Genomic DNA, 26786 nt, shown 5'->3' on the forward strand with positions numbered 1-26786 from the left:
CTTAGCCATACCCCACAGCGTGTTTTGCTTTAGTTATTTTTCAGGTAGAGTCTCAAGGTTTTGCCCATCCCTACAACCAGGAATGACAGGTGTACACTTCCACATCCTGCTTATTGAGATGGGGGCTTGCTAACTTTTTGCCCAGCCTGACCTCTAAGCTGGATTCTCCTGATCCTGTACTCCTGAGTCACAGGGATTATAGACATGAACCACTGCATGCAGCTTCTTTTCCTGACTATTTTAATTTGTATGTAATGTTAATATATAAAATAGTTTTAAAATGTGAAAGGAAAAATTATCACAATTTCCACCATCGGTATTCTGTCACCTAGGTAGATTATAGTTTCACTTGCCATTTCTCTGTTGTTGAATGTTTAACCATATTTCTAACCTTTTACTACAGTAAACCTAAGTAGGGCACCGAAAAGAAATATGAGCTTCCAAACCCACAAACATTAGTCCTTTCTTAGATCTCTTCACTTTCATCACCAGCCAAGTAATTAGCTTGCTTTTTCAGAGCCTTTCAATTTAAAAAACTTTCTTTAACAGAGATGTTTTTCCTTTTTTCCTCACTTAGAAATACTTTTATGCATTTGAGTACTAGTAGAGAGCAACCAAGCCACAGTGAGAAGCAGATGCTGGTAGTCAAGCCTGCTACTAGTTACGTGACTCCCTCACTCACATAACAGCTTTACATATGCTGTGGATCAACCTGTGGTTCTCTCATGAGCTGTTAAAACTACCAGTGTCAAAACCTCAAATGTTAAATCTCATATGCCAAGTGTCTCGGATGTTATAAATAATCTATAGCTTTTTCCATATCTTCAGTTATTTTCATAGGATATCTTCCCAGAAATAGAAATACTAGAGAAGGCCACAAATACTTTTTGTGTCTTGAAGTTATTACCAAATTTCTTTCCAAAAATGTTTTATCAGTTTATAATCCCTTCCGTAGTCATACAAGTGCCAGTTTCATGGAATTATCATTACTATTGCATACACAGTTTTTACTTTATATTAAATGCATGAAAATAGGTTTTCTGAAATAAAGAATTGAATACCTCAGTTTAAAATAATGTTTTAAAAAGTCCTAAACTATGGTATTTTTTTAATGCCCCTGAGGAGGTAGGGGTGTTAAAAAAAAAAAAAAGTGTTATCACCTGTGAACTCTTGTTGTTCTGTACATGCACATGTGTACATGTGAGTTCCACATGTTATATGAGATAATTGAGCTAATCTGTCTGAATATTTGTTTAGTCATTTGGAAAGTGAGATTAATAATAACCTGTCTTGCTTAATTTGAGATTAAAGTATTTTATAAGTCACAAAATATACTTGTTATGTATTTTGGTAGATTTATTTCTTTAAAACGTGTGTTTTCAGTAACAGTTATCTTGAACCACTGGACTTTTGTGATGTTATACTTCAGTATGAATTTATATTACATCAGTCACTGGTTCTTCTGTGTCTTATTAAGCTCTTTGAAAAATTCACCCCCTTAATCACTAACACTTGATGGAATATGGTTTGATTTCTTTTTAAAGGAATCTTAGTTTATGCTATTTAAACTTCCTTTTTACATTGGGTTTTACATACAATAGCATGTGGAGTTTAATCCCTTAAGTACTAAGGGAGATAGATAACAGGTTCATGTGAAATAACTCATTGTTTATAGGTATAACAACTGAAGTAAACTACTTTTTTTTGGTGGTAGAAGAGTATGGATTTCTGTGAGTGAGAAAAGCCATTGCAGGGTTTGGAATGGAGGATCAATAAAATCGGACTTTTATTCAGATCACTCTGATTAATAGATTAAAGTGAGAGACGAGGACAAAATTGGAGAGATAATCAAGAGGCAGTTGCAGTAATCCTTAAATAATAAAGATGGCAGGTTTGCAAGAGACTATCTCTTCTCTTTCACATGTTAAGTTTAAGATACCTATTAGATACCAAGGAATTAGTCATATAATAAGGAGTTTGGAGAAGTTTAAGATATTTTCTAAATACTTTTTTAAGTGTCACAATATACCCTCAGTACAACAATAATATAATTTTAAAAAATAAAAAAGTTCAGGGAAGGAATTTGGGAATCTTCATTGTATAGACATCTGAAAGTAAGTAAGAGCAAGGTAGTAAACAGGTAGAAAAATTCCCTTAGGGCCCTTCAGCATTTAGAGGTAGAGGAAGTAAGGAAAAACATCTAAAGCAGCTGAGAGGAAGCTATCAAAGAAACAGGTAATTTAGGATTGTGGGATATCCAGTGAAGAAAGCATTTCAAGGAGAATATGGCTCAATAAAATACAGATTAAAAATGACTGGGATTTAGCAATGTGGAGATCATTGGTGATATTCAATAGTTTTGATGGCATGGTGAGAGATGAAAGTGACTGGTTCAGGAGAGAATGGGAGGAGAGGAAGTAGAGACAGGGAGTACAGACAATTACTTATTCCACAATATTTAATTATTAGAAAGGTACAGGCATCATGATACTCCATCCCTAAAAAACACTTCATAGGGCAGCTTCCAAAAACAAAGACATTCTCTAAAATAAGCACGATGTCATCATGACACTAAAGGAATTTACTATTAATACAGTAATAGTCAAATATCTTACTTATTTCAGTCATCTTTGTAGTTCTTTACTACTAGCTGGATCCAGTAGTTTTTGAAGTGTCCCCAGTAGTTGGATAATAGAATCCCATAGTCTGGTTTTGTTTCCTTATAATTCATGTAAAGGTTTTTGACATGACTTCTCCATAAATGAGATTATATATACCCTCTTGCCCCATATCAATAGATATGTTAATATCAGTTTTTCCTATTATTTGTGTTGTTTACTCAGTTAAAGTGATGTATGACTGATTTCTCCATTGTAAAGCCACCTTTTCTCCTTTTTAACAGTTAAGTATTTTGTGGGGTAATACTAGGTAAATCCTGTTCTGCAGCATTTTACCTTGTGGCTTTAGCATTCATTGGTGATCCTTGCTTGAGTATATTGCTGGTTGAAGAATGCTAATTTTCAATTTCTTTCATTTCTTCTACATTCTTAGTGTTCTAGGTAGTAGAGCTCTTTCTCCACCCCTTTTTTAAGTTACTGGAGAGTTAGGTAGTGAATAAAAACAGAAAATGGATCACACAAAAATGGGGAAGATGAAAACAGCATTTTTATTTAAGATGGGGAAAATAACATGCCATGAACTTCTGTAAATAATCTACTAGAAACGGGAAAAAATGATAAAAGCAGAGAACTATTGTCTGAAGTAGATAAAAGAAGTTGGATATTCTTATACAAGTGGAAGAAATGAACTTAGATGTGCGTAGAGCTCATCCATTGTAATTGGAGAGAAAACAGCAAGGACTACAATCACAGAAAGGATAATAGGTAGTTTTGTGTTTTTTTAGTGAAATAGAAGGTAACATCATCAGTTAGGACATGATCTAATTAAGAGTGGGAAAAAGGGGGTAGGCTTGAAAAAAAAGATATGAAATAGTTGTTAAAGAAGATAAGAGTGGGAAATGTGATAGAATTACTGCGCAGTAATAAGAATGTACTTGAAATTCCTGGATTATAAAGAAAGATGAGTTGGCACAATTACATGTTTTTCTTTAGCCATGTTTAATTATGTGCTTCAAACATGAACTAAGGAGAGTATTAAACTAGACTAGATTTGACAACCAAGCAAGAGAGGGGGAGAGGGGATGATGGACCCTGGTGTCTGCGTTGGGTTCAGAAGGAAATGAGGATATATAGAGGGTGGAGGATACCAAAAAGGTGAGAGAATTGATAGATTTTAGGTCCCTGTAAGATGGTTGAAGAGTAGGATGCTTCAAATTAAGGTTATGGTGAGATTTTAATTTTTGATAATGACATGATCTGTTTATGATCCTACAAGTGAGGTTCTTAGGTAGGGTGAAGTATAGAACCATAATAGGAGAAGAAATCAATGAACTGTGAGGCCTGGGGTGCTGGAATAGAAATCACCAAGGATAATGACAGGAATTTAGGAGAGAGTGGTCATGAGCTAGGAACTAAAATCAAGAAATGAGAGTAGTGGCTACAGTCCTTAGATACCTACAGTAAGGTGGCATGGTAGATGGTATAGTCTGATAACATATTCAAAGTTGAGGGCTTTGAGAAGAGAGCCAGCTTCTGGACTGGAATTGTCAGTGAGGAGCAAGAAAGCTACACCATGGGGGAAAACGGTTCATATCCTAAAAGGGATATACGGGAGGCACTGTCCTTAAAGGAGGACCACGTTCTAACGGGAGTGAAATTAGTAAACAAATGGGTAAAGAGGTTGTTAATAATTGCTAACTGTGATTGCTAATGAGTGGAAGTGATTCAGTCACTGAGGAAGAATAAGAATTGAGATGTTCAGCACTGTTGGGAAAAGATGATTTGGGATTTAGAAACTTCTTTTGACACTTAAATATGAAGAAAGGGCATATGAGATTCATTCTGATAGTCTTAACGCTGGAATAGAGGTGAGGCTGTGAATGTCATTGGGGAGATCTTTTCAGGAATACGCATAGTTCTAGGATACTTACTCTTTGGGATCTAGAAGCAAGGACTGCTCTGTCTCATCCAGCAAGAGGAGTTCCCCTCTGTATACCCTCCTTAGGGCATAGAGTAAGTGTGCAGCTCGTCCTTTGCTTGCTTTCTTTCTTCACACTTAATAGTTCTATTTTTATTTTGGTATCTTCTTTATCCTTGGTCCTGCCTCCCTCATCCCTCATCTTCATTTCATCTCTATTTGATTCAGTTTTCCACTGGGAGCTTCCTTGCACAGGCATCAGGGACATATACATACGGCTATTGTATTGTTCATTCTTTATTCAGAAATAAAATGTTTTTGAATCAGTTGTGCATTCATTTTGTTAGGCAGCCCTATTTGAAACATTTTAATTTTCAGACATCTCAAAACCTGTTCACTATTTACTTTTGGCTATATTTCTTTCCATTTACTGCCAGTATATTCACTATTTGAAATATAGTCAGAAAAATGGTTTTTTGGGTCAGAACTTTTAAAATAAGCAGATGTTTAAAATTTTGAGTTGAGTTTAGAGAATAGCATTAAGTGGAAACCCTGAACTTAAAAATAAGCTAAAAGGACTTGCAGTTTATCTCCTATTTTGGTGACATGGAGAGTAACAGGTCGCAGTGCATGATCATAACTTCTACAGAGTCACACAGCTAGTAAGTGACTAGAATTTTAAAACTTTTAAGTGTGCTCCATCCTTAAATAGTCCAGTAAATAGGTTGGCCAGAAAGGCTTTGTGAAGGTAGTAAGCTAAAACTTCATACTATGCAAAACAAATGTGAGTAGTATGTGGAAGTGAAATAAAAATGAGAAGCTGCCAGAGTTATCTAAAAGTGTTGCTGGCACATTTTCTCCATAGAATTGCTAGTAAATTTCTCTGTGTTTCCTGGATTAGTAAAAGGTTATTTTCTTTTTGAATAATTTTAAGATTTAAAAGTGTCTAAGAATCTTAAAAAAAAAAAAAGCTTAAAGCAAAAACTAAGAATAATTTTATACTACTAGTAGTTTCACAAGGCCCTACAATTATCATACCTTAAGATGTTTCAAGCTAATTGGTCTCTCTTTTTTCTTTTTTTAACCTCTATAGGATTCCAGCTAAATATGTAAATCAATAAGGGTCTATAGTTTCAAAGATCTAGAATGATTATTTTAATGCAGTCCTTCCTTCTCTGCACATGTGTCACACCAGATGTAGTGCTTTTTTTAGGCACAGGACTATGCCTTAGAGTTGCATTCTGCTCAAAGTCAGCTCCTAAAGACAGAATTTGCTGCATTTAATGTTTTCCCACAGCCTGCGGCTGTCCTGATTTGTTTGAAGTTGTGAATTCTTGGTCTTTAAAGCAGAACTTTTGCCTATTCTATTTGTGGTTATCCCACATCATCATTCTATCTGTGTACTAACTGCCTGGCTAACAAATTGTCATTTTTCTTTACACATGTTCCATATATTATTTTGACAGAATTCACTCAGACTTCTGGCTTTCCACAGTTAATTATTGCTGTCCTTTTTTCCCTCAAATCGAAGAGACATAAGTTTACTACTTTAACACAATCATTTTTGCAAATTATCTTCTATATGTACATATGGCTAAATATATTACATTTTGCTTTTTCTTTTACTTATTTTTATGTGTTTCTAAATAATCTTTTTATTCACATGATCTGTCTCACATTCCATTGTGTTTCTGATTGACAAATTATAAATTGCTCTCCTGGTTTTTTGCTTTAGGTTCTTTATGTTTTGCTATTATAGACAGCATAATAAACATTTATTGAATTTTCTTTTTTTTTTTTTTGTGATACTGGAGTTTGAACTCAGGACCTTTGCCTTGAGCCACTCCACCAGCCCTTTTTTGTGAAGGGTTTTTTGAGATAAGGTCTCACAGACTATTTGCCTGGGTTGGCTTCGAACTGCAGTCCTCCTGATCTCTACCTCCTGAATAGTTAGGATTACAGATGTGAGCCACCAGCGCCTAGCAAACTTTCTTGGAGATAAATTCCTAAGAGTAGACTATCTCATATCTCTTGTCAAGTATTGATTTTTGAAAAGGATTTTATTAATTTGTGGTGCTAACTGGGAAATTTTTTTAATATTCAAGACTCAGAAATACTGGCAAAATTAGACACAAAACCAAATCTAGTTTTTGCAGTAGTTTCAGGTTTTGAAACCAAAATAAGGATAGGGCATAAATACCTTTTTGTAGATCTTTGATTTGGTCCAAAATTTAATCCTACTCTATGACTATTTACCACATTCCTGTGCTCTGAAAATATTGCAGGCCTACAATGGTTGGACCATTGTGAACAATTGTTCACTGACTATAATGCAATGAGAATTTTCAGCTTTTGGGTCTAAGGAGAAGCTGGTAAAAACTTTTGTGGCTTTAACTGGTGAGTAGGCCAGCTGAATTTGCTAGTTTCCTATGGGAGAGCTTCTGTGTTATTTCTTATACATTGACATTTGCCAGATGTAATCTACTGCAGGTATGAGGTGCTTTCTTTCCTCACTTTAATCTTTTGTGGAGGGTGAGTGGAACAGTTTTCATGAAGTGAACATCAAAAGGCATATCCTTAGACTGGAGAATGGCTCAAGTAGTAGAGCCCCTGCCTAGTGAAGCCCTGAGTTCAAGATCCAGTACCACGGAAAAAAAAAAAGGAAGACATATACTTAATTCAGTCTACTCATTCAGCAATATGGAAAACTTTTATCAGTAGAATTATTTGGCATGAATTTGAAAATCTGATCTTATGTGTGCCTAAAGATAAGTATTACTAATTCGGCTTGGTTAAGTTCCCTTTGGTATTTGGAATGATAGGTCTTAGTGAATTGAAGCATGAACTTTGAAGGCATATGCTTCCCTAAGAATTGGCTTACATAATTAGGGAAGTCTATGTGTAGGACTCAACCAAATTTTCCAAAGCATGTCAGCTTAGATTGTTATACAACATATTTCGTTTTAGGTTCCCATTGCTCCTTCTTTCTGTAGAAACATAAGAGTATTAAAATTTTTAATTTATTTTGATGCATAATTTCAGTCCAGAAGAATTACCTTTTAAACTCCTTTGGAGAAGGGAAGCGAAACTTGTACTTAACTGTGTGCCTATCGGGAACTGTCATAGGTCCTTTCAAGCAATATTACATTTTAAACTCTTCCAAGTGTTCTTTTGTCTCTTATGAAGCTTCAGACAGTTTTTAGCTTTTTTGTGATCTTTGTATAAAATTTGCTATCAAAGTAAATACAACATTTTAAAAAAATACTTCAAAGTGTTTAGTACCTTATTTGTATAAGAAAAAAACAAGGCACAGACTTGCTCATGATCAAAAAGGCCAGGGAGAGAACTATAGTTCAAACCTTAATCTGTTGACAAAATGCATTAAAATATTTTAAAGATGATTTCTCTGGGTTGCTAATTAAATCTAAGTCCTGACCTCTTGGTACTCTTTCCAATCTGCATATGTTTACTGTTGTGTGCACAAAGATACATAAGACCATCAGGGAATTTTACTTGAGAATTTGGAGGAATTTTTAAACTAGCAAGTGCTTATCTGAGATATGAAGTCTTGTACTATCATAGACTTCTTAAGATGTGAGATAGCATTTTGTTCTGCAGCTAAAGTCACATGTGACATCATGTGGGAAGCCTATCTTCTGATTAATGAGCACTTCCAAAGTTTTAAAAAAACAACAAAAACAAAAAGGCAAAGGAACCAGGTGCTGATGGCTCACACCTGTTGTCCTAGCTAATTGGGAGGATTGTGGTTCGAGGCCAGCCCGGGCAAATAGTTCATGCAACCCCCATCTCCAAAATAACCAAAGCAAAATGGACTGGAAGTATGGCCCAAGCAGACAAGTGGCTGCTTTGCAAGTATGAAGCCCTGAGTTCAAACACCAGGGCAGTATTGAAGGTTTTTTCAAGATAGGGTCTCTCGAACTATTTGCCCGGACTGGCTTCAAACCACAGTCCTCCTGATCTCTGCCTCCTGAGTAGCTAGGATTATAGGCGTGAGCCACTGGCATACTGCTGGAAAATTTTTTATTTGTTATAGAACATTTCTGGCTTCTGGACACATATGTTTATTAGTCATTATTCCAAGAGTATGATACCTTTTTGGACCCAAAGAATGTGTACCCTGTTACAGATTTCCTTAGTAGATAATGTCACCAGAAAGTTCATTGAAAAGAAACAGTGCTTGCTTATAAGACAAACCATGGAAATAAGTGAAATCCTAAATTTTAATGTTACTTTTATTTTACATTATTCTCATAATTGTTTTTAATGTTGTATAGGGGACATTGCTAAATAAATAGTTAAATATATTAGAAAAACTGAAAGAGTAAATCTTAAATGATTGCTCTATTTCAAAGTTTGCCAACCAGCAAACCAGCACTGGATAACAAAGTTACCAAAGTATTGACCCTTTGCCCTTAGGCCAACCAAAGCCCTCTCTGGTTTCCTTCTCTGGTTGGCTTCATTTATTCCGGTATGCTGTGTGAATGTTTTCACTTTCTATGTCTACCATAATAGGAAAATGGTTGGGAAGGCTCTGCTTTTCTAGTAACTATTTGGGAAGTCTTTTGGAAGTATTAATAGCACACCCTTATCTGTAGTTTCACTTTTTGAAGTTTTAGTTTCCCACACTCAGTCACAGTCCAAGAGTATTAAATAGAAAATTCCGGAAATCAACAATTCATAAGTTTTAAATTGAGCATCATTCTGAGTATCATGATGAAACTTGCACAGTATCACCCAGAATGTGAATCATCCCTTTGTCTAGAGTATCCATGCTGTATATGCTACCCAGCCATTAGCCATTCAGTAACCAGATTTAGTTAACAGATCATATATCTCAGTATCAGACTACTTATTTGTAAGGTTTGGTACTACTCAAGTTTCAGGCATCCATTAGGATCTTAAAGGATATATGATCCATAGAGAAGAGGGGTCTACGGTACTCAAAATGTATGGTTAATTTATACCCTAGCAAATGTGGAACAAAATATTTTGATTGCAACAAGAAAAATATAGCTTGAATTTGTATGTAACTTACAAAGGGTTTTAAATGTTGAGCTGCTAGGGAGTGAAGTGAGTTTTATTTTCCTTTTACTTTTATAACAAGGATGTGTTTTTGAAAATGACTTAGAAATGTCTTTCATTTTGGTTGTACCCCAGCCTCATTATATCCTTATATATTCACAGCTTCTGTATCAAGAAACCCTTCCAGTAGGAAAAAAGTTAGGCACCCCTGAGTTTCAAGCCAGCAACTTACAGGTAGATTTTTCAAGTGCAGTGTACAGCTTGGGATCTTTTTAAAATGAAATTTGGGGATACCAGTAAGATTATAATGTAGCTGGGTGCCAGTGGCTCACACCTGCTATCCTAGCTACTCAGGAGGCAGAACTTAGGAGGATCGCAGTTTGAAGCCAGCCTGGGCAAATAGTTCTTGAGACCCTATTTCAAAAATACCCGTCACAAAAAAAATGGCTGGTGGAGTGGCTCAGGGTGTAGACCCTGAGTTCAAACCCCAGTATCACAAAAAAAAAAAGAGAGAGAGAGAGAGACTATAATATGATAATGGAAACGACCTAGAGGGCTTAAAGTAAAGTATTCTGATGTTTAAGTACCTAGCATTTTGGTGAAAATTAAATGACAAAAGGCAGGTGAAAGCCAGTTTAGGGCACATTCATTCACTAACTTTTAAATTTTTTTTATGTTTTATTGTGGAAAAAAATCATAGATAAAAATATGCATGGTGTATATATACAATTTAAAGCAAAAGTACTGAAATTGTTTCACCATTGTATCCACAGACTTTATCAATGTCCCCTGGGTAATGCCCTAATGATATCTCCCTAGATTTTATGTTAATCTTTCCCTTTTCTTTTCTTTGTAGTTTTACCACAGATGCATGATTCCCTAAACAGTCTATTTTTGCTAATCCTAATTTATAAAAGCATTCTCCATATTCTTCGGTTATTTGGCTTTTTGCCATTTAATTATTCTGTTTTTGAGAGTAATCTCTATAGATACCTGCATATATGGTTTACTCATTTTCACTGATATGTAGAATTTCTTTTTATGACTTACAATATCTCTAGTCTACTATTAGTTGTTGTTTATTGCTATTATAAGCAATGCCTTTGATAATATTTTTTATATTAGGTTTGTCACATAAGTATATATAGAATTTCTTAGATATATGTAGAATTTCTTGATTGTAATTATAATTAACTCTACAAGGTCATGCTAAATTGTTTTCCCAAACACTTGTATTACTTTACATTCTTCCTAGTAGCAAGTCCTACTAGCTCTTCACCCTCCCACTAATTAACATTGTCAGGCTTTTTAGTTTTGGGTAGTTGAGTATTAAGTAATGGTATTTCATTATGTCTTTAGTTTGTGTATTCTCCAGTGTTTATTGAGTTCCTACTGTGTAGGAACTTTTTTCTTATTGCTAGAGATTATAGCATTAGGCCCTACATAACTGGTCTATGTGGGTTCTGGAAAGAAAGAAAAGGATCTAATCTACAAATAAGTAGATTAAATATGTTCTATCTCAGATATTAAGAGAGATGGAAACAAAAAACATGAAGTCCAGACAGGAAGTAGGAAGTTCAGGAAAGTGGAACTGAGTAGCAATTTAAATAGGATAATCAGGAAAGATTTCATTGAAAAAGTGAAGCTTGAACAAGACCTAAGAGAAATAAGGATATACACCTTGTGTTATCCTGAGAAAAAACATTTCACGCAAAGGAAACAGCAAATATATAGGCCCCCGGGTTGAAACATTTCCATTCTGAGCTATCCAGGAATAATGAGAAAAATTTGGCTGGAGAAGAATGAACCAGGTGAGGAGAGTTAGAGTATGAGGTCAGAGAGATGGCCAAATCCCCAAGGCTTTTGTAGACTTAATGAACTTTAGATTTTGCTCTTAATGAGATGGGAAATGAAAGTGGTATGACCTGCCTTTAGTGTTTAAAATATTATTTGGTCATTTACCTGATTGCTAATGAAAACATTGCTTCATGTTTTCTCATTTGTGAAATACCTGTTTTTGTATTTTGCTGGTTTTTATATAGTGTTCATTATTTTTGTCTTACTGATTCATAGTAGTTCTTTATATATTCTGAGCTGGTCTTTTATCACTCAAGTATTTTTTAGGTATCTTTTCCTAGTTTGTGATTAGTCTTTTAAAATGTTATGTTTTCTTCGTCTTATATCTTTTGGGAAATCCTGTTTGATATATGTAGTGCTTTCTCACTCTGTGCCTGATAATTCCTGTTTTCCATACCTTTGGATCTACATAGCTTGTTAGGAATTTCTTCAGTTCTGTTTTTTACTTCATTAATTCTTTCTTAACTCTGTCTAGTATGCTGTCTAACTTGGCCATTAACTATCATTTCAACTGTTTTTTATTTCATGAAGTTTTTTTTCCCAAACCTATGTCATCCTTTTGATAATCTAATCACTTAATTTCCTCTTTCATTTTTTTTTGTGTGTGCTAATACTATATTCTGTATCTCTAATTCCAAATCCAGAGTTTTTGTTTATTCGTTTGTGGTACTGGAGTTTGAACTCAGGGCCTGCACCTTGAGCCACTGCACCAGCACTTTTTTTGTAATGGATTTTTTCAAGATAGGGTCTCTTGAACTATTTGCCCAGGCTGGCTTTGAACTGAGATCCTCCTGATCTCTGCCTCCTGAGTAACTAGGATTTCAGGTGTGAGCCACTGGCACCCAGCTCAAATCCATAGTCTTTGTGATTTTGCCCACATTGTACAGTTTTATTTCCACTTACACGAGTTCAAAGTGGATTTTGATTGTGATCTTGTTGTCTTGAATCTTTCTTAGGAGAATTCTCAGGAGCCTGGGTCAAAAGAGAATATGTGCCAAGTACCTAGGGGCATTTCTAATTGAAAATCTATTGAAACTTAATTTTTGAATTGTAGTATTTGTGGCCACACAAGTAGCGTGAATTCCAGCCACAAGTCAGTGGATTTGTGAGGTTATAAATTCTCTGGGGAAAAGTGTATTTTTACTTTTCTTGCTCTGCCCATATCCAAACAGGCACGTATTCCCTTTGATTTATATGGGGAAAGGCATTATTTACTGATGGAACACTTAAGGATCCTAGCTTTATGTAGTGGTCTCTGATGGGACCTCCCACCATGATCAGATGCCAAACTTTGTCTCTGGCTTCCTTGGCCAGCAGCCCATGACAGCCCAAGATCCATCCATACTAGACCATATTAGATTAGTGTATATCTCCAAGAAAAGCTCCCTTTCTGAACTGGTTTAATATTTCTATTTGAGCTTTCTGGTTGAAACTGGGCTCAGAAATTCCCTTTGTTTCTTTATATCTTAACCATTTAATCAAAATTAATTTTCTACCTTGTCTGTAAGCATGTGTACAATTGCAATAGAAAAAATAGTTGTTCAGTTCTCTTTGCCATAAATTAACTAGCAGAATGGCTTCACCAGGCTTGGCCAGAAGTTTAGTCTGTTACTATAATAAGGACAGCTTAGTATTATGTACATTGTGATTACAAACTGCTTAAAAGGCAAAGAAAACATAAAAATAAACTGCAGGCAAATACAGAAAACAATAGCTCCCTAATGAGGCCCAAATGTTGTCTTGTATTTGAAGTCAGCTTTTTAAGAACATTTGATTCTAAGAAGCAGGGACAGTTTGATTTGCAGTAAACTCAATGTACTTGTAAGGCAAAGCCACCATTTTAAGGGAGAGTAAAAGGGGTTGTAGAAGAGGTCAGTGTTCAAGATAGGCTCAGATTCCAGACAAATATCAAGCAGTTTCTACCCAGCAAAATAGCTTTTGGGCAATGAGCAACAAAACATACTTGCATTTATTCATTCACTGAGTACTTTGGTGTATCTTCTGGGTATACAACATTGAATGTACTGGGAGAAACAGAATTAACAGTTATGTGAGAAGCAGTTCCCACTCTGAGCATCTTACTTATCCTTATCCTCATCTTAGTTGTCTGTGTTGTTTTCATATAGTACAAATAACAGTAGTCTAATACTATTAAGTGCAACCAAAACATTTGTTATCTCAGGTTGATTGGTAGTTTTTGCTGTGTTTACTGCTGCTCCTAAAACTAGTTTCTATTTTACTTTTAAATTTCTTGCATCATCACCACCAGTCCGTAGATTGAGAACAAATTTGACTCATTTTTCCTTTCATTTGCTCATTTATTCAGCATACATTTATAAGAAGTGTGCAGTATGCCAGGCCTGCCTCTAGGGTTACCTTCATGAGAAAACAAGCTTTGGCTTCTGCCCCTCGTAGTCATTAAATAATCATTTTTAAGCACACAAATATAAAATTGCAGCTGTAAATAAATTGCAAATAGAAGAACATGTTACTGTAAAAGTTTAGGACAGGGAGACTTCGGAGAAGTTCAAATAAATTATGAGATCCTGAAGCAAGTTCAAAATCTTCATCTTTCTCATTAGAAAGCTTGGTAATTTATCCATTATACTTTAAGGATACACTGAGTACAGTCAAGTTCAAAATCTTCATCTTTCTCATTAGAAAGCTTGGTAATTTATCCATTATACTTTAAGGATACACTGAGTACAGTCACCTTACCTTACCTTACCTTACCTTACCTTGAAAAAAAATGACACCGGCCAAGATTCCCTTTGCTTGTCTGGACCAAGTATCCCTTTGACCCTTGTTACATGAGTAAATGTGCCCTTCCTTGTCCCTACACCTTTGGGGATAATAGTTTGAAAGGATGCCTTTGATGGCAATGCTCCAAGGCTTTCTATAAAGCCTTGCACCCAGAATGAATTCCAAGTTTGGTGTTTTGGCTGAAGTGATGGTGGTTAGTTACATTTTAAAAGCTTTTGGAATTGAGTGTTATACAGTCTGATTTATAACATACAGATAAAAAAAAGACTGAGCCATAACTGTACATAAATATTCTGAATGAATCCTTAGTCCTCATTTAAATAAAAAGTGTCAGTTGCAGCCTGTATCAGAAATCTTAAAACATGGATTTTTTTTATTAACAAAGCCTAGTGTAGTACCTAATTGAGTTGTTTTAAATTATTCATGTCCTGTTCTTTGAAAACTTGAAATATTTCATATGAGCAAGGTCAGGAGGAATGTGTACTCTTTTATTTTAGTGGATTTTGTAAAGGTATTTATGTATATTTTTATATGCATAAAAACTGCCAAAATAATTCCAAGTGAATTTTTCTTAAATTACTATTGTCATACTGAATCATCTGCATTCATGTTTAGCTTTAAAACAGAGTTTTGCCTTGTATTTGTGGGATTATTGTTGCTATCTTTAAGTAATTTGGCAGTCCTTGTATATATGCTTAAAATTTTTTAAAACAAATTTGTACAAAGCTAGAAAGTTATAATGAAGTTGTTTTTCAGTCACATAGTGGCTTCTCTCAAATGAGGCTAAAACTGACTCTAAAGAATGTTCTTGTGTAATTGCCAAGAGACTTCTGGGATGGGCATACTTTTAAGAACTTAGAACATAAACTACTGTGATCTGTGGCAAGAGAATTAAATGACCTCATGATAACAGGGAGAACAAAGCATTTCTAACTTATCACAGTGGTATGTTAATTCACTGCAATGTGTTTGTTTTCTACAGTTTTGGTATATTAAGTGAGAGCCAGGCAAAAAATTAGACTGTATTTAACTTAAGATAGTATTTATTGTTACAAAACAAACTAAATTTCAGAAAAGTATTGTTTTCTAAGAATCAGTATTTCATGAATTATTCTAGAGCTACAGGTCTTTTTTTATTTTAAGACCACATGAACCACTTAGGCATAAAAACCATTTATTTAGACTTTTAAGTTTTGATTCATTTTCTGTTGGAGAAAATATATTCTAAGCATGAAAGATCAAACACTTGGCTTGAAATAAGTATCCATCCTTCAATTCAGATCAATTAAGTGTTTATTAAGTACATTTGGCATCATGCTAAATATTATGGAATACAAAAGAAGGTGACTTTAAGCTGCTTCTGGTATAAAGAGAAGCCAAATGCAGATGAAACTTATAAAGTAGAAAGAAATATAATTAAGTATCAACTAAAATAACACATCACTTATGCAGTACAAATACTGACATAGAATCTTTTCAGAGATAACCTCTAATAATTGTCTAGACAGTTGTATTCAACTAGTGATGACTGTGCCCCACTACAGACCCCAGGCAATTCCTGGAGACTTTTTGATTGCTACAGCTGGGTCACTGGTATCATCAAAGACATTGTAAATGTCTTCTAATGCACAAGGTAGCCCTTCACATCAAAGAATTATCTGTTTTAAAATGTCAGTAGGACTGGGAGTGGTAGCTTGTGCTTGTAATCCCAACACTCAGGAGGCAGAGGCAGGAGGATCATGAGTTGTATAAAAATCAAGGTCAGTGAAGCTAAAATTGATACAATCTACAGGTGCCCATGCTGGTAATTTTTGAAGTTGTGAGAGATATACTCTCCTCCTTCCCTAGACCTCTGCAGCCACTGGGCATGTTCTTTGCCTGAGGCCCTTGACTCTTTACACAGAGATAAACACTGGCCATCCATAAACCCTCTGAAAATGGTATGCAAGTTTTTCCACTGCATTCCAAAAAAGGTTAAGCCATATCAAACCGGTACTCTATTCACCTAAAAAAAAGTTACACAGAACCTTCTATACCATACTACTGAGACTAGAAGTAGAGATTCAAAGATCAAAATTAATCAGAAAATAATTTTTCTAATGAAAAAATTTTTCTTTTTTGATCTTGGAGTTTCAACTCAGGGCCTCCACCACTGGCGCTACTTCACCAACCCCTTTTTGTGTTGGGTATTTTTGGGATAGGAATATTCATACTATTTGCCTGGGTTGGCTTTGCTTCAGACCACAATCCTCCTGATCTCTGCTTCCTGAGTAGCTAGAATTACAGGTGTGAGCTACCAGCACCTTATTTTAGAATTTTGAAGTAATAAAATCTTTCTAAATACATGAGGAAATTGTAGTAGAATGCCATAAAGATTGTTTTAATATCATATCTAATAATACAATATTGTGCATTTGAAATTTGAGATTGGAGTGATTGTGTACTAACTGACTTATACATTATCTATATATTTTTTATTTGAAATCAACTTGTATGATTAGAATTTACTACTTTCTCCAAGATGAGAATCTCAATTTACATTTCCTAGGTGCTGTTTATCTATTGAATCATTCAGAAATCTGAACCTGACTTTATATTGAAAACTAGTTAGTAACATGAGCTATGTTTTTCTCATAAGAAACATTTTTTAATTTCTTTAATCAGAAAGTTGTATTTCTGATTTGACATCTAGTAAACCAGAGAACCTACCAACAGTATGTCATGAAAACAAATCTACATAACCTTGAGTGAGCATATAATTTAATGCTTTTCTAAGACAGAAATCTGGGGATTAAGTCTTGGCTTAAAAATCAGGGGGAGGGCCCTTAGTTCAAACCCCAGTACTGTCAAAAAAAAAAAAAAACAGAAGGGACTTCAGAGATTATCTATTCCAACTGTTTTAAGCTTCTCTATGGGGCTCAAGGCCCAAAAATACTGCTGTACTGCTATTGTTTTATATATATGGACTAACACCAAATATTTTGAGAAGAAACAGTACACGAGGGAGGCGGTTGCATACTTCTCATTGCTACTAGCCTCCCTTTGCATAGTAAAGAACCTGGAGAAATAAATGAAGCTTGAACTAAAATATAGAATATTTCTTCTCTTTTTTTCTTTTGAGCCAGCACTTTGCTATGTAGCCCAAGCTGTCCTCAAACTCACAATCCTCTTGCTCAGTTTCCTGAGTGCTGGGATTTCAGGCATGTACCACTGTCCTGGCTACTAAAGGATTTTTCTTCAGTAGCTTGACCATGTATCAAGTTGCTAGGTTTATTTGTTGATATGCTTTCATCTGGATAGATTTATTAATATTTGTTATTAGGAAATAACTTTTAGACAGATTGATTCCCTGTCATTTTTTTTATCTCAGGGTTCTATAGATTATTAACCTGTAATATAAATTACTTTTATTTTGTAAACCTCTAAGTGATCAAAGATAAAACATTTTAAACTAAACTATTTGGCTTTTTTCCTTAGGTCTCAAAGAAAGTGCAGAAGAGATGGTCAAAAACAAATTGGAAGGAAAGGATAAACTGACCCCTTGGGAACAATTTTTAGAGAAGAAGAAAGAGAAAAAAAGACTAAAAAAGAAACAGAAGGTATCAGTGATAGTTATGACCAAATATTTATTGAATACCAACTATGTATCAGAAGGTGCTTGTCATCCATTGTATCAAACAGTAACCACTCCCTGGAGTAGGCCTTATTATCATCCCAATTTTAAGAGAGGAAAAATGAGAGTCCAGTAAGTTGAGTGTTTTCTGCAATGCCACAAAATGGTGTACAATCCTGGTAAGAGCCCAGAGCCACTTGGTCCATGTGTGATCTATGTTTAATATATACGTGTACTTGCTATCTGAATCAGGGACACTGCTAATCAGCATCTAGATATAAAGTGGTATGATTCTACCCTGTGTTTTTGAAGAAGAAAGGTACAGAGTTCCTTATTTAAGAATATATTTGTATGGAAAGAGTTTTTGTTTTGAGGGTGTTTTGTTTGTTTGTTTCATTTTTGAGACAGGGTCTGCTTTGTACCCCAGGCTAGCCTTAAACTCATGATCCTCCTGCTTCAGCCTTCCAGTGCTGGAATTATAGGTATGCGTCACCATGTCTGGCTTTGTAGAAGTTTTAAACATAATGAAATTGTACACTTCTATTGCTCAACCTGCATTTTTCATTTTTTCAGTATTGTATGACTTTTAATATCTTATTATCATTAAATCCCTTGGTTAAGAATATGTTCTCTGCAATAATATGGTATCTATGAAAATAATATGAAATATGGTATCTATAAAAGTAATAACATCTTTTCCACAGTTTGAGTATTCAGTACTATCAGAGACCACTTAGACTTTTGCCACTAAAAACACTCTGTTTGTCTCTGAAATACAACATTCTGGCTGTAGTGTCATTGGTTTACAATATTATTCCTGATAATCACAAAATTTTATAACTTGGGGAGTCAGAAATGATTAGGTCTAGTACAACCCATTTATTTTATAGGTGTAGGAAATTTAAGTGATTTGTCTTAGGTTGTTACTCAGCTTACCAATGCCAAGCTTAAATTAGAATCCATGATCTCCCAGTCCATTCTTTGTGCTGTACTGTACTGTTTCTGTCTATGCTATGTAGTCATATAGTGCTTTTAGAAAAGCTGTGACTTGTAGGAAGAGCTTTAAGCGTATCTTATACTTTTTCCTTTTATTGGACAAAGTCTGGACTCAATCACATTCAAATACAGTTACTGAGTATCAGTGTGTTCCAGATTTAGGTCTCTGTACTGGACTTGGTAGCAGCATATCCTTTCCATCTCCACAAGTTTCTGTATACAAAAGAATTCAAGTTAAACATATTTTGGCCCCCTTTTCTTTCAGTTACTTTAGGATTTAGTGGATCTTCTTGCATGCAGGATGACATTTACCAGTAATTCATTCTAAACATTTTCATTAAAATGGCTTAGAGACATTTTAGATTCCTGAAAATAAACTCAATCTGGTTAGCCTTATCTTAATTCAGGTATTTTTATTTTATTGGATTGACTTCTTAATTTAAATATGCTAATATAGTAGACTGTTCAAATTTGATGAGGGGAAATTTAATGAACAGATTTACTTTAAAAGAGACAATAGTTTGCAGGGGTAGATTATAGATAAAACAAGATAATTATTGAAATTGGATGGCAATAACAGAGGGTTCGTGACACTGTCTTTATTACTTTTATATGTGTTTTTTAATTTTATAATAGAAATCCTTCTCTTCAATTAACCAGCAAACAGACTGGGTAGATAACCTATAATGACTTCAAGCTATTGACAGTCTCTGCCATTTCTCAATTTTATCAGAGATCAAGCCACCTCTTTTCACTGGTCACCCATGTAAGAGTATTCTCTTCCTCTGAATGTCGATAGCCCTTCATGTCTCTTCTAGCATTTTCTATCTTGAATTATTATTACTTATGCATAAGTCTGTTTGTCTCATTTCCTTTAATAGGTTGTAAAATTTTTGAGGGGAGAAACCCATGTGTTTTGATTATGTTCATTTCTCCCAAAATTGTTACATAGTTTCCTGTGCTTACTAACTATTCCCTAATTATCTGCTGAACAAATAAAGCAATGGCTTAGAGAGGTATTTTATAAACTAACCCTTTTTTTTTTATTTTATTTTTTGCGTTATTGAGTTTTGAACTCAGGGCCTGCACCTTGAGCCACTCCACCAGCCCTTTTGTGATGTGTTTTTTTGAGATGGAGTCTCGTGAACTTTTGCCCAGGCTGGCTTCAAAACACGATCCTCCTTATCTCTTACCTCCTGAGTAGCTAGGATTGGCTACTAAGGTGTGGGCCACCAGCATCCAGCTAAACTTTTAATTTTAGGTTGAATTACTTGATTTAAAAGAAATGCAGGCAAGGACTGTGGCTCATACCAGTAATCCCAACTACTCAGTAAGCAGAGTTGGGGAGGATTGTGATTTGGGGCCAGCCCAAGCAAAAAATTAATGAGACTTCATCTCAATAAACAAGCTGGGCATGCTGCTACATAGCTATAATCCCAGCTACCTAGAAGGCATGGGTAGGAGGATCACATTCCAGGCTTGCCCCATGCAAATAGCATGAGATCCTTTCTGAAAAAATAACTAAAGCAATAAAGGCTGGGGTCATGGCTCAGGTGGAAGAGCACTTGCCTAGCAAACATGAGGCCCTGAGTTCAAAACTTATCACACCCCCCAAAAAAAACCCTGCAAATAATTTTTCTTCATATTTATATATATATGGTAATATAAAATCTGTAAAATAGATTATAGGCTTTATAATAATGAAACTATTTTTTACATTTGACTTTAAGGCTCTTGCTGAAGAAGCCAGTGAAGATGAACTTCCCTCTGATGTTGATTTGAATGACCCATACTTTGCCGAAGAAGTTAAAAAAATAGGTAAGTCAGCCCATGTTTATAATTTTCAGTTGGAACCTAAAGAAAAGGATGACATGTTGAAAAAAATACAAACCAAGCATTCTTTTAAAATTACTAGAATTTGGATTGCAACTTCACTAATGGATTACTCCATCAGTAGCTTATTAAGCAAGTCCGTCCTCTGGGGTCCAACGATTGACCCTATTGGAAGAGGTCAGCATAGTCCCTGTACATAAGGAATAATTTTGTTATAGGAGACTTTTGGTAATGTATTAATAGATTAATGGTGATTCCTTTTTGGGAATTATCCTTGTAACTGTTCAGATGCACTCTCAAAAAGGATGAGAGGAAATAGAGGAATAGTATCTTGTGCACATTTGCTGCTTTTTCATAGTACATCCACTCAAGCCTTTTTCTCAAAGGCTGTCAAGAAGTATAAGTGAGATGAATTTGTATTGATATGTGTGTATGGTTTTTTTTTTTATTTATGGAATTGCAGTATAGTGGCCTTTTTTGCTCAAATATTCAAAGGCATCTTTGTTCTTTTGTCTCTTTTGTATTTATCCTACTGAACTGTAGGTAAAATCCAGCTGTCCTCTTGCTTTCCCTTTTCTTTGAATCCCTAAATTATCTGGTGTCTCATTTCCTATATCCAGGGAGTCTTATTTCCATTGCATACATACGTATGACTCATTCTTTCTGGAATGCTTTCATTCTTACCTTTATGTAAATCTGTTTAGTAAGGTTCAAACCATACTTGGACAAATCAGTGCTGAGACCACTGAAAGCATTTTCAATTTGCTCTCATGCATTTTACCTTTCCCCTGATCTTTATACCACACACATGAACCCCAAAAGACATGCTCTTGGAGCAACTTCAAGCTTTCAAGCTGGCATTGTACAGAGAAGGATTTCATGAAGTTTCCCTGCTTCTCATCCCTCCTGGGTATTGGGCCAAAAGAGTTCTCAACAGGAAAGTCAAAATTGCTCAAAATTATTTCCTGGTTGTTACAGCCTTTGAGCACTGACATTTTATTGATGAAAAGGAGATCAAAATGAATAAAGCCTATTATAATATGTGAGATTCTTGGCAATTGGAAAGGGAAATGGAAACTTAACATATTCTGCTTTTTATTGTACCTGAGCGGTCATTTCTAGAAGATGATGGATTTTAGCCTTATCCTCTGGCTAAGCCAAAGTTTGTAATGGAGAAATAATGAAACATTATAGTTTCCTTATTCTATGTCCAAAGTGCTTCATTTGGCATGTGAAATCTGGTCAGATTACAGAACTCAGATGAGAATTCAAAGAGTGAGTAAAATGGTTCCATGGCTTAGAGTAGCCAGTTTCTTGGAATCAGCATATTTAAATTGTTTATAAGCATTCTCTAAAGTTAGTATCAAAAGTTCCAAGTGAAAAGTATAGATAAGGTTTGCTTGCCTTCAGTGTATTTTGATTTCAGAATGTTTCTGAAGAGGAATTATTTCTATCTGGGCTTAAGTTGTTGGTTTTTTTGTGTTTTAAAGAAAAACAGGCTGATGGGCTGTGGGGGATTGTGATTAGAATTTAGGCTTAAGGCCTTGTGCTTAGTAAGCAAGTGTTCTACCACTTGAGCTGAGAAATCTTTCCAAAAACAATGCCTTCCTACAGGAACAAGCATGGAGATTTTATTTGGGGAGACTATACATACAGGAAAGCACTTTAGGGGTGGGCACATTCTTGAGCAGGTTCAGTTTGAGGTCATATAAAGAGAAGAGCATTTTTCAGGGCATGTTTAACTCAAGGTCATGAAGCAAGCGAATGTTTGAAATGTTAAAATGGCAGACATGAGCACTTTTGAGTATGCTCAGCTTATATCCTAAAGGTAGAAGACAGGAACCCCTCTGGGCATGCTCTACAAACAGTTCTAGCTGAAAAAGGAAATGACACTTTGAAGGTACATTAATACAGGTTTTGACCCCTAAGGTGCCTACCTCACTTAATGACTAAAAATATGTATAAATCATTTAGACTCATTTTCTTTAAAACTTTTTTTTTATTGTTTTACATTTGCTCGCATGTATATACATTGTTTGGGTCACCTCCCCTCCCCACCCCCCACTATAAAACTCTTAACATCTGAGTTTGAGTCTGTGTTGGTATTTGACGTATTGGAAATGATCTACACATACTTTTAGTAGCATTCCCAGGAGATAGGATATTTTGTTTGTTTGTTTGTATTTTGTTTGAGTTTTTGTGACAGTCTTGCTGTGTAGCCCAAGCTGGCCTGGAACTTCTGATCTTCCTGCCTCAGCCTTCCAAGTGCTGGGATTACAGGCATGATCCACTACCAGCCCAGCTTAGTAGATATGATTTCTTTTTTTTTTTTTCTTTGAGAGATGATTTCTTACTTGCCAGGAGATATCCCTGATAAAGTTAGTATTTTAGAACGGGAACTTTTATTTTCCTGGTACTCTGCATGTAAGTTAAGTCTGAAAACTTTCTAGAGAGAAGAAACACTTTTTTTTTTTTTCTTGATCTCTGTCCTTTACTCATTTGTCACTGAAGTGAATGACAGACCTTCACCATTTTCTTTGGGATTCAGTGAATTTTAGAAGGACATATGGTTTGTATACTACTATTTTTTGACCTTTGTAGTCTTCTTCAGTGGAAACGTTTTAAACGTGATTGCAAAGAAGAGAGTCACCAAATTCATCTTTGGAAGCAAGAAAAAGGAGAGAATTAGAACATCTAGGACAATAGTATCTGTAGTGAAGTTAGGTTTTACTCACCAACAATGTTTTTCTGGCATAATTGGTGATGTAAATGGGTATCTTCTAAGCTGGTAGTCTACCAATTTTCTTCTTCAATTCTTTTTTTTTTTCTTTTATTCATATGTATATACAATGTTTGGGTCATTTCTCCCCCCTTCCCCACGTCCCCTTCTTTCCCACCCCCCCCCACCCCCTCCCTCTTTCCCCCTACCCGCCTCGCTAACAGGCAGAAACTATTTTGCCCTTATCTCTGATTTTGTCGAAGAGAGAGTATAAGCAATAATAGGAAGGACCAAGGGTTTTTGCTAGTTGAGATAAGGATAACCATACAGGAAGTTGACTTGCATTGCTTTCCTGTACATGTGTGTCACCTTCTAAATTAATTCTTCTTGAACTAACCTTTTCTCTAGTTCCTGCTCCCCTTCTCCTATTGGCCTCTGTTGCTTTAAAAAAAAAAAAAAAGATGCATCCTCTTAAAATAATCTTGTTAAGAAAGAATATACATTATTAATCTTTTGACTAAACAGTTCAGTCTAGCACATAGTAAATTTTTGTGAGCAAAGAAATTTTCATCACATTAAGATTGAGTATCACTTTTAGCCTTGACCATCTTAGAGATTCATTTTTTTCTCCCTTGCTTCAGTATTCCTTTTATGTTATTTTTATGACTTTTCATCAGGCTGTTATAAAAATCTGGAGCAGTTCATTGTGGGCTCTTTGAAATTATATTCCACAGCTGTATGTGAAGATCTTTATATACAGCCTGATGTTTCTCTGCCACACAGCAACCTTCTGCATATGGCATTTGTCCATTTGTTTCCCAAGGTACTCTGGAGAGCATAGGAGCAGAGGGGATGGAGTTCATCCCAAGAAAGTGGAACCTTGACACTTGATTATAAAAATAGATACCCACAGACAGAAAACGTTATACTCTTAAGGTAGATATCTCATTTCCTGAAAAACATTTCAAATAAGAGTAATTTCATATTTTTACTTTGGGGAGAAGAGATGCATACAATATTTCTTCTTGGAAGTGCAAAACAAATGGCCTTGGTAGCACTAAGAGGTGTGCCTAGCAGTACTTTTATTGCATGAGTATTCTGTCTACTGGGCATGTCCACTAGATGGGTCTGCAAGATTACAACAGGGACTTAATACACATAGTGCAGTTCTTTTTTTTCTTTTTGGCAGTACCAGGGTTTTGAACTAAGGGCCTCACACTTACTAGGCAAGTGCTCTATCACTTGAGCCATGCCCCCAACCCTTTTTTGTGTGTTGGGTGTTTTCTAGGTAGGGTCTCACAAACTATTTTCCCCTTCTGGCTTCAAGCCATGATCCTCCTGATCTCTGCCTGCCGAGTAGTTAGGGTTACTGATGTGAGCTACAAAAGCACCCCACAAGAGCAGTTTCTTAAGACTCTCTTAACTTTAGGCTTCCCTCTTCCTATTTATTCAATCACCATTGTATGTTTTTAGCTTTAATTTTGTTACTTTGCGACACAATGCATTCTAAGCTGAAAGGGCTATTACAGGGAGAATGACATTTAGTGGCAAAGGTGTTGGTGTAATGGTTAACCATAGAGAGCCTGAACCACAGTGTTTGAGTTTGAATCATGATTCCTTCACTTAGTAAACCTGAGACAAACTAGTTTCCTCATCCACAAAAAAATAAATAATAAAATCTATCTCATAGCATTGGGAAGGTTAAAGTAATTAATATACATAACAGTACTACTTCCCAGCACAAAAAAAGGTAGGGGAGACCCAGTAAATGAGCCCTGGGGGCATGGTGAGGGAAGAGAAAGAATTGGTCCAGAGGCCAGGTGAAGAAAATGTGTCAAGAGACAGTGTTTTGGTTTTTTTTTTTCAGCACTGGGATTTGAACTTGCTAGGTAAGTGCTCTACCACTTGAACCATGCTCCCAGACCCTTTTTGCTTTAGTTATTTCTGGGATAAGGTCTTGTTTTTGCCTTGGCTAACTTTGGACCAAGATCTTCCTAGCTATGCCTCCTGCATAGATAGTATAATTGTTGTGCATCACCTTGTATAGCTTGTTTGTTGAGATAGCGTCTCACTAACTTTTTTTCCCCAGCTGTTCTCAAACCCTCCTGATCTCTACCTCCTGAGTACCTCATATTACAGGTATATGCCACTGAGCCCAGCTGTTGCTTGATTTTTAAATTGAGATGTTTGTGTGCTAATATAACTGGTAGGGAGAAGGAAAAGCAATGATGCAAGGAAAAAAAAAGAAATAATTATTAAAATAGTATCTGTAAGGCGGCAAGAAGAGCTAAGATCCATTATACGGTCATGGGATTGACTTACATGTATCATAGACATTCATCCATGGAAGTAATAATAGTCAAAATAACAGCCCCCACTTTCGCAGTGCTTGTTGTGTACCAGGCGCTCTGCTAAGCACTCTACCTATTTTAATTCATTTAATACTCACAACAGCCTATGTGATCAGTACAGTTACTTCCTCCATGCTTCAATACCTCCATGCTTTGAGGTACAGAAAAGTTAAGTGAATTAGCCCTCTAGTTAAGGCCATCCAGCTAGTAAATATTTAAACTAGGTTTCAAACCTAGGCATTCTAGCTCCAAAATCATTTTCCTGCACAATAGAGTACAAGTTTTGTTGTGGGAGCTTCTGAAAATTAACTTTTGATTTTTTCTGTTTTCTTAGCCAAATAATAAGTCATTTCATCAGCTGAGAACAGGGTGCAATGGTGTGAGTTTTAGGCACTTTCTGTCTGTCTGACTTTGTCTTCTGGTCTTCACCCTGTCTCCACTGAGCCCCACAGGCCTCCCTGTTGCAAGCTAATCTTCCCCTCTGGAACATTCTTCAGGTGTGTCACATCTCACCTCTTCACTTTGACCAGGTCATTGTTTATATGTTGCCTTTTCCCAGTCAGCCTCACTATTCATTTTCCACCCTTTTTTATCCTTCTTTACATATCCTCCCCAACTAGAAGGTGAACTCCATGAGAGAAAGAACTGATATGTGTACTGTTTGTGTCACCTGCACCTGAACCAGTGCTTGCAGCATAATAGATGCTCAGTATTTGTGAGGTGGCTGAAATAATTTTCTTCTATTGATTGACCAGTAGCTTCTGTCTGTGAATTTTTAAAGTGTTTGTTGTTGTCTGTTTGTGTTTGTTTTCTTGTTCTGGGGATCAAAGCCAGGGCCTTGTGCATGCCAGCTCATAAGTGTTAATATTTTTAATGGTTTACATGAGACCCTTATATAGGAAAGCAAAGTTGTGTCATTATAATAGTAACTATTTATTTTTAATATGAAAATTCATAAACTTTCAGAAAGGTTGAAAATAATACAGTGAACATCACCTATGTTCAGCCATTATCATTTTGCCATTTGCTTTGTACACTTTCATGATGTATCATAAAGATAATTTAGAAAGATATT

The 26786-nt window shown here is 35.6% G+C and overlaps 1 protein-coding gene across 1 annotated transcript in view; it reads left to right on the plus strand.

Moving 5' to 3' along the window:
- Nucleotides 1-26786, plus strand: part of Esf1 (ESF1 nucleolar pre-rRNA processing protein homolog) — a 60703-nt gene that overhangs the window by 26279 nt on the left and 7638 nt on the right. The window contains exons 10-11 of the mRNA XM_020166626.2: nucleotides 17677-17798; nucleotides 20539-20626. Of these exons, the coding sequence (XP_020022215.2) occupies nucleotides 17677-17798; nucleotides 20539-20626 (210 nt within the window). The remainder of the gene's footprint in view (nucleotides 1-17676; nucleotides 17799-20538; nucleotides 20627-26786) is intronic.

This window comes from Castor canadensis, chromosome 5, assembly GCF_047511655.1.
Source record: "Castor canadensis chromosome 5, mCasCan1.hap1v2, whole genome shotgun sequence".
Taxonomy (NCBI): domain Eukaryota; kingdom Metazoa; phylum Chordata; class Mammalia; order Rodentia; family Castoridae; genus Castor; species Castor canadensis.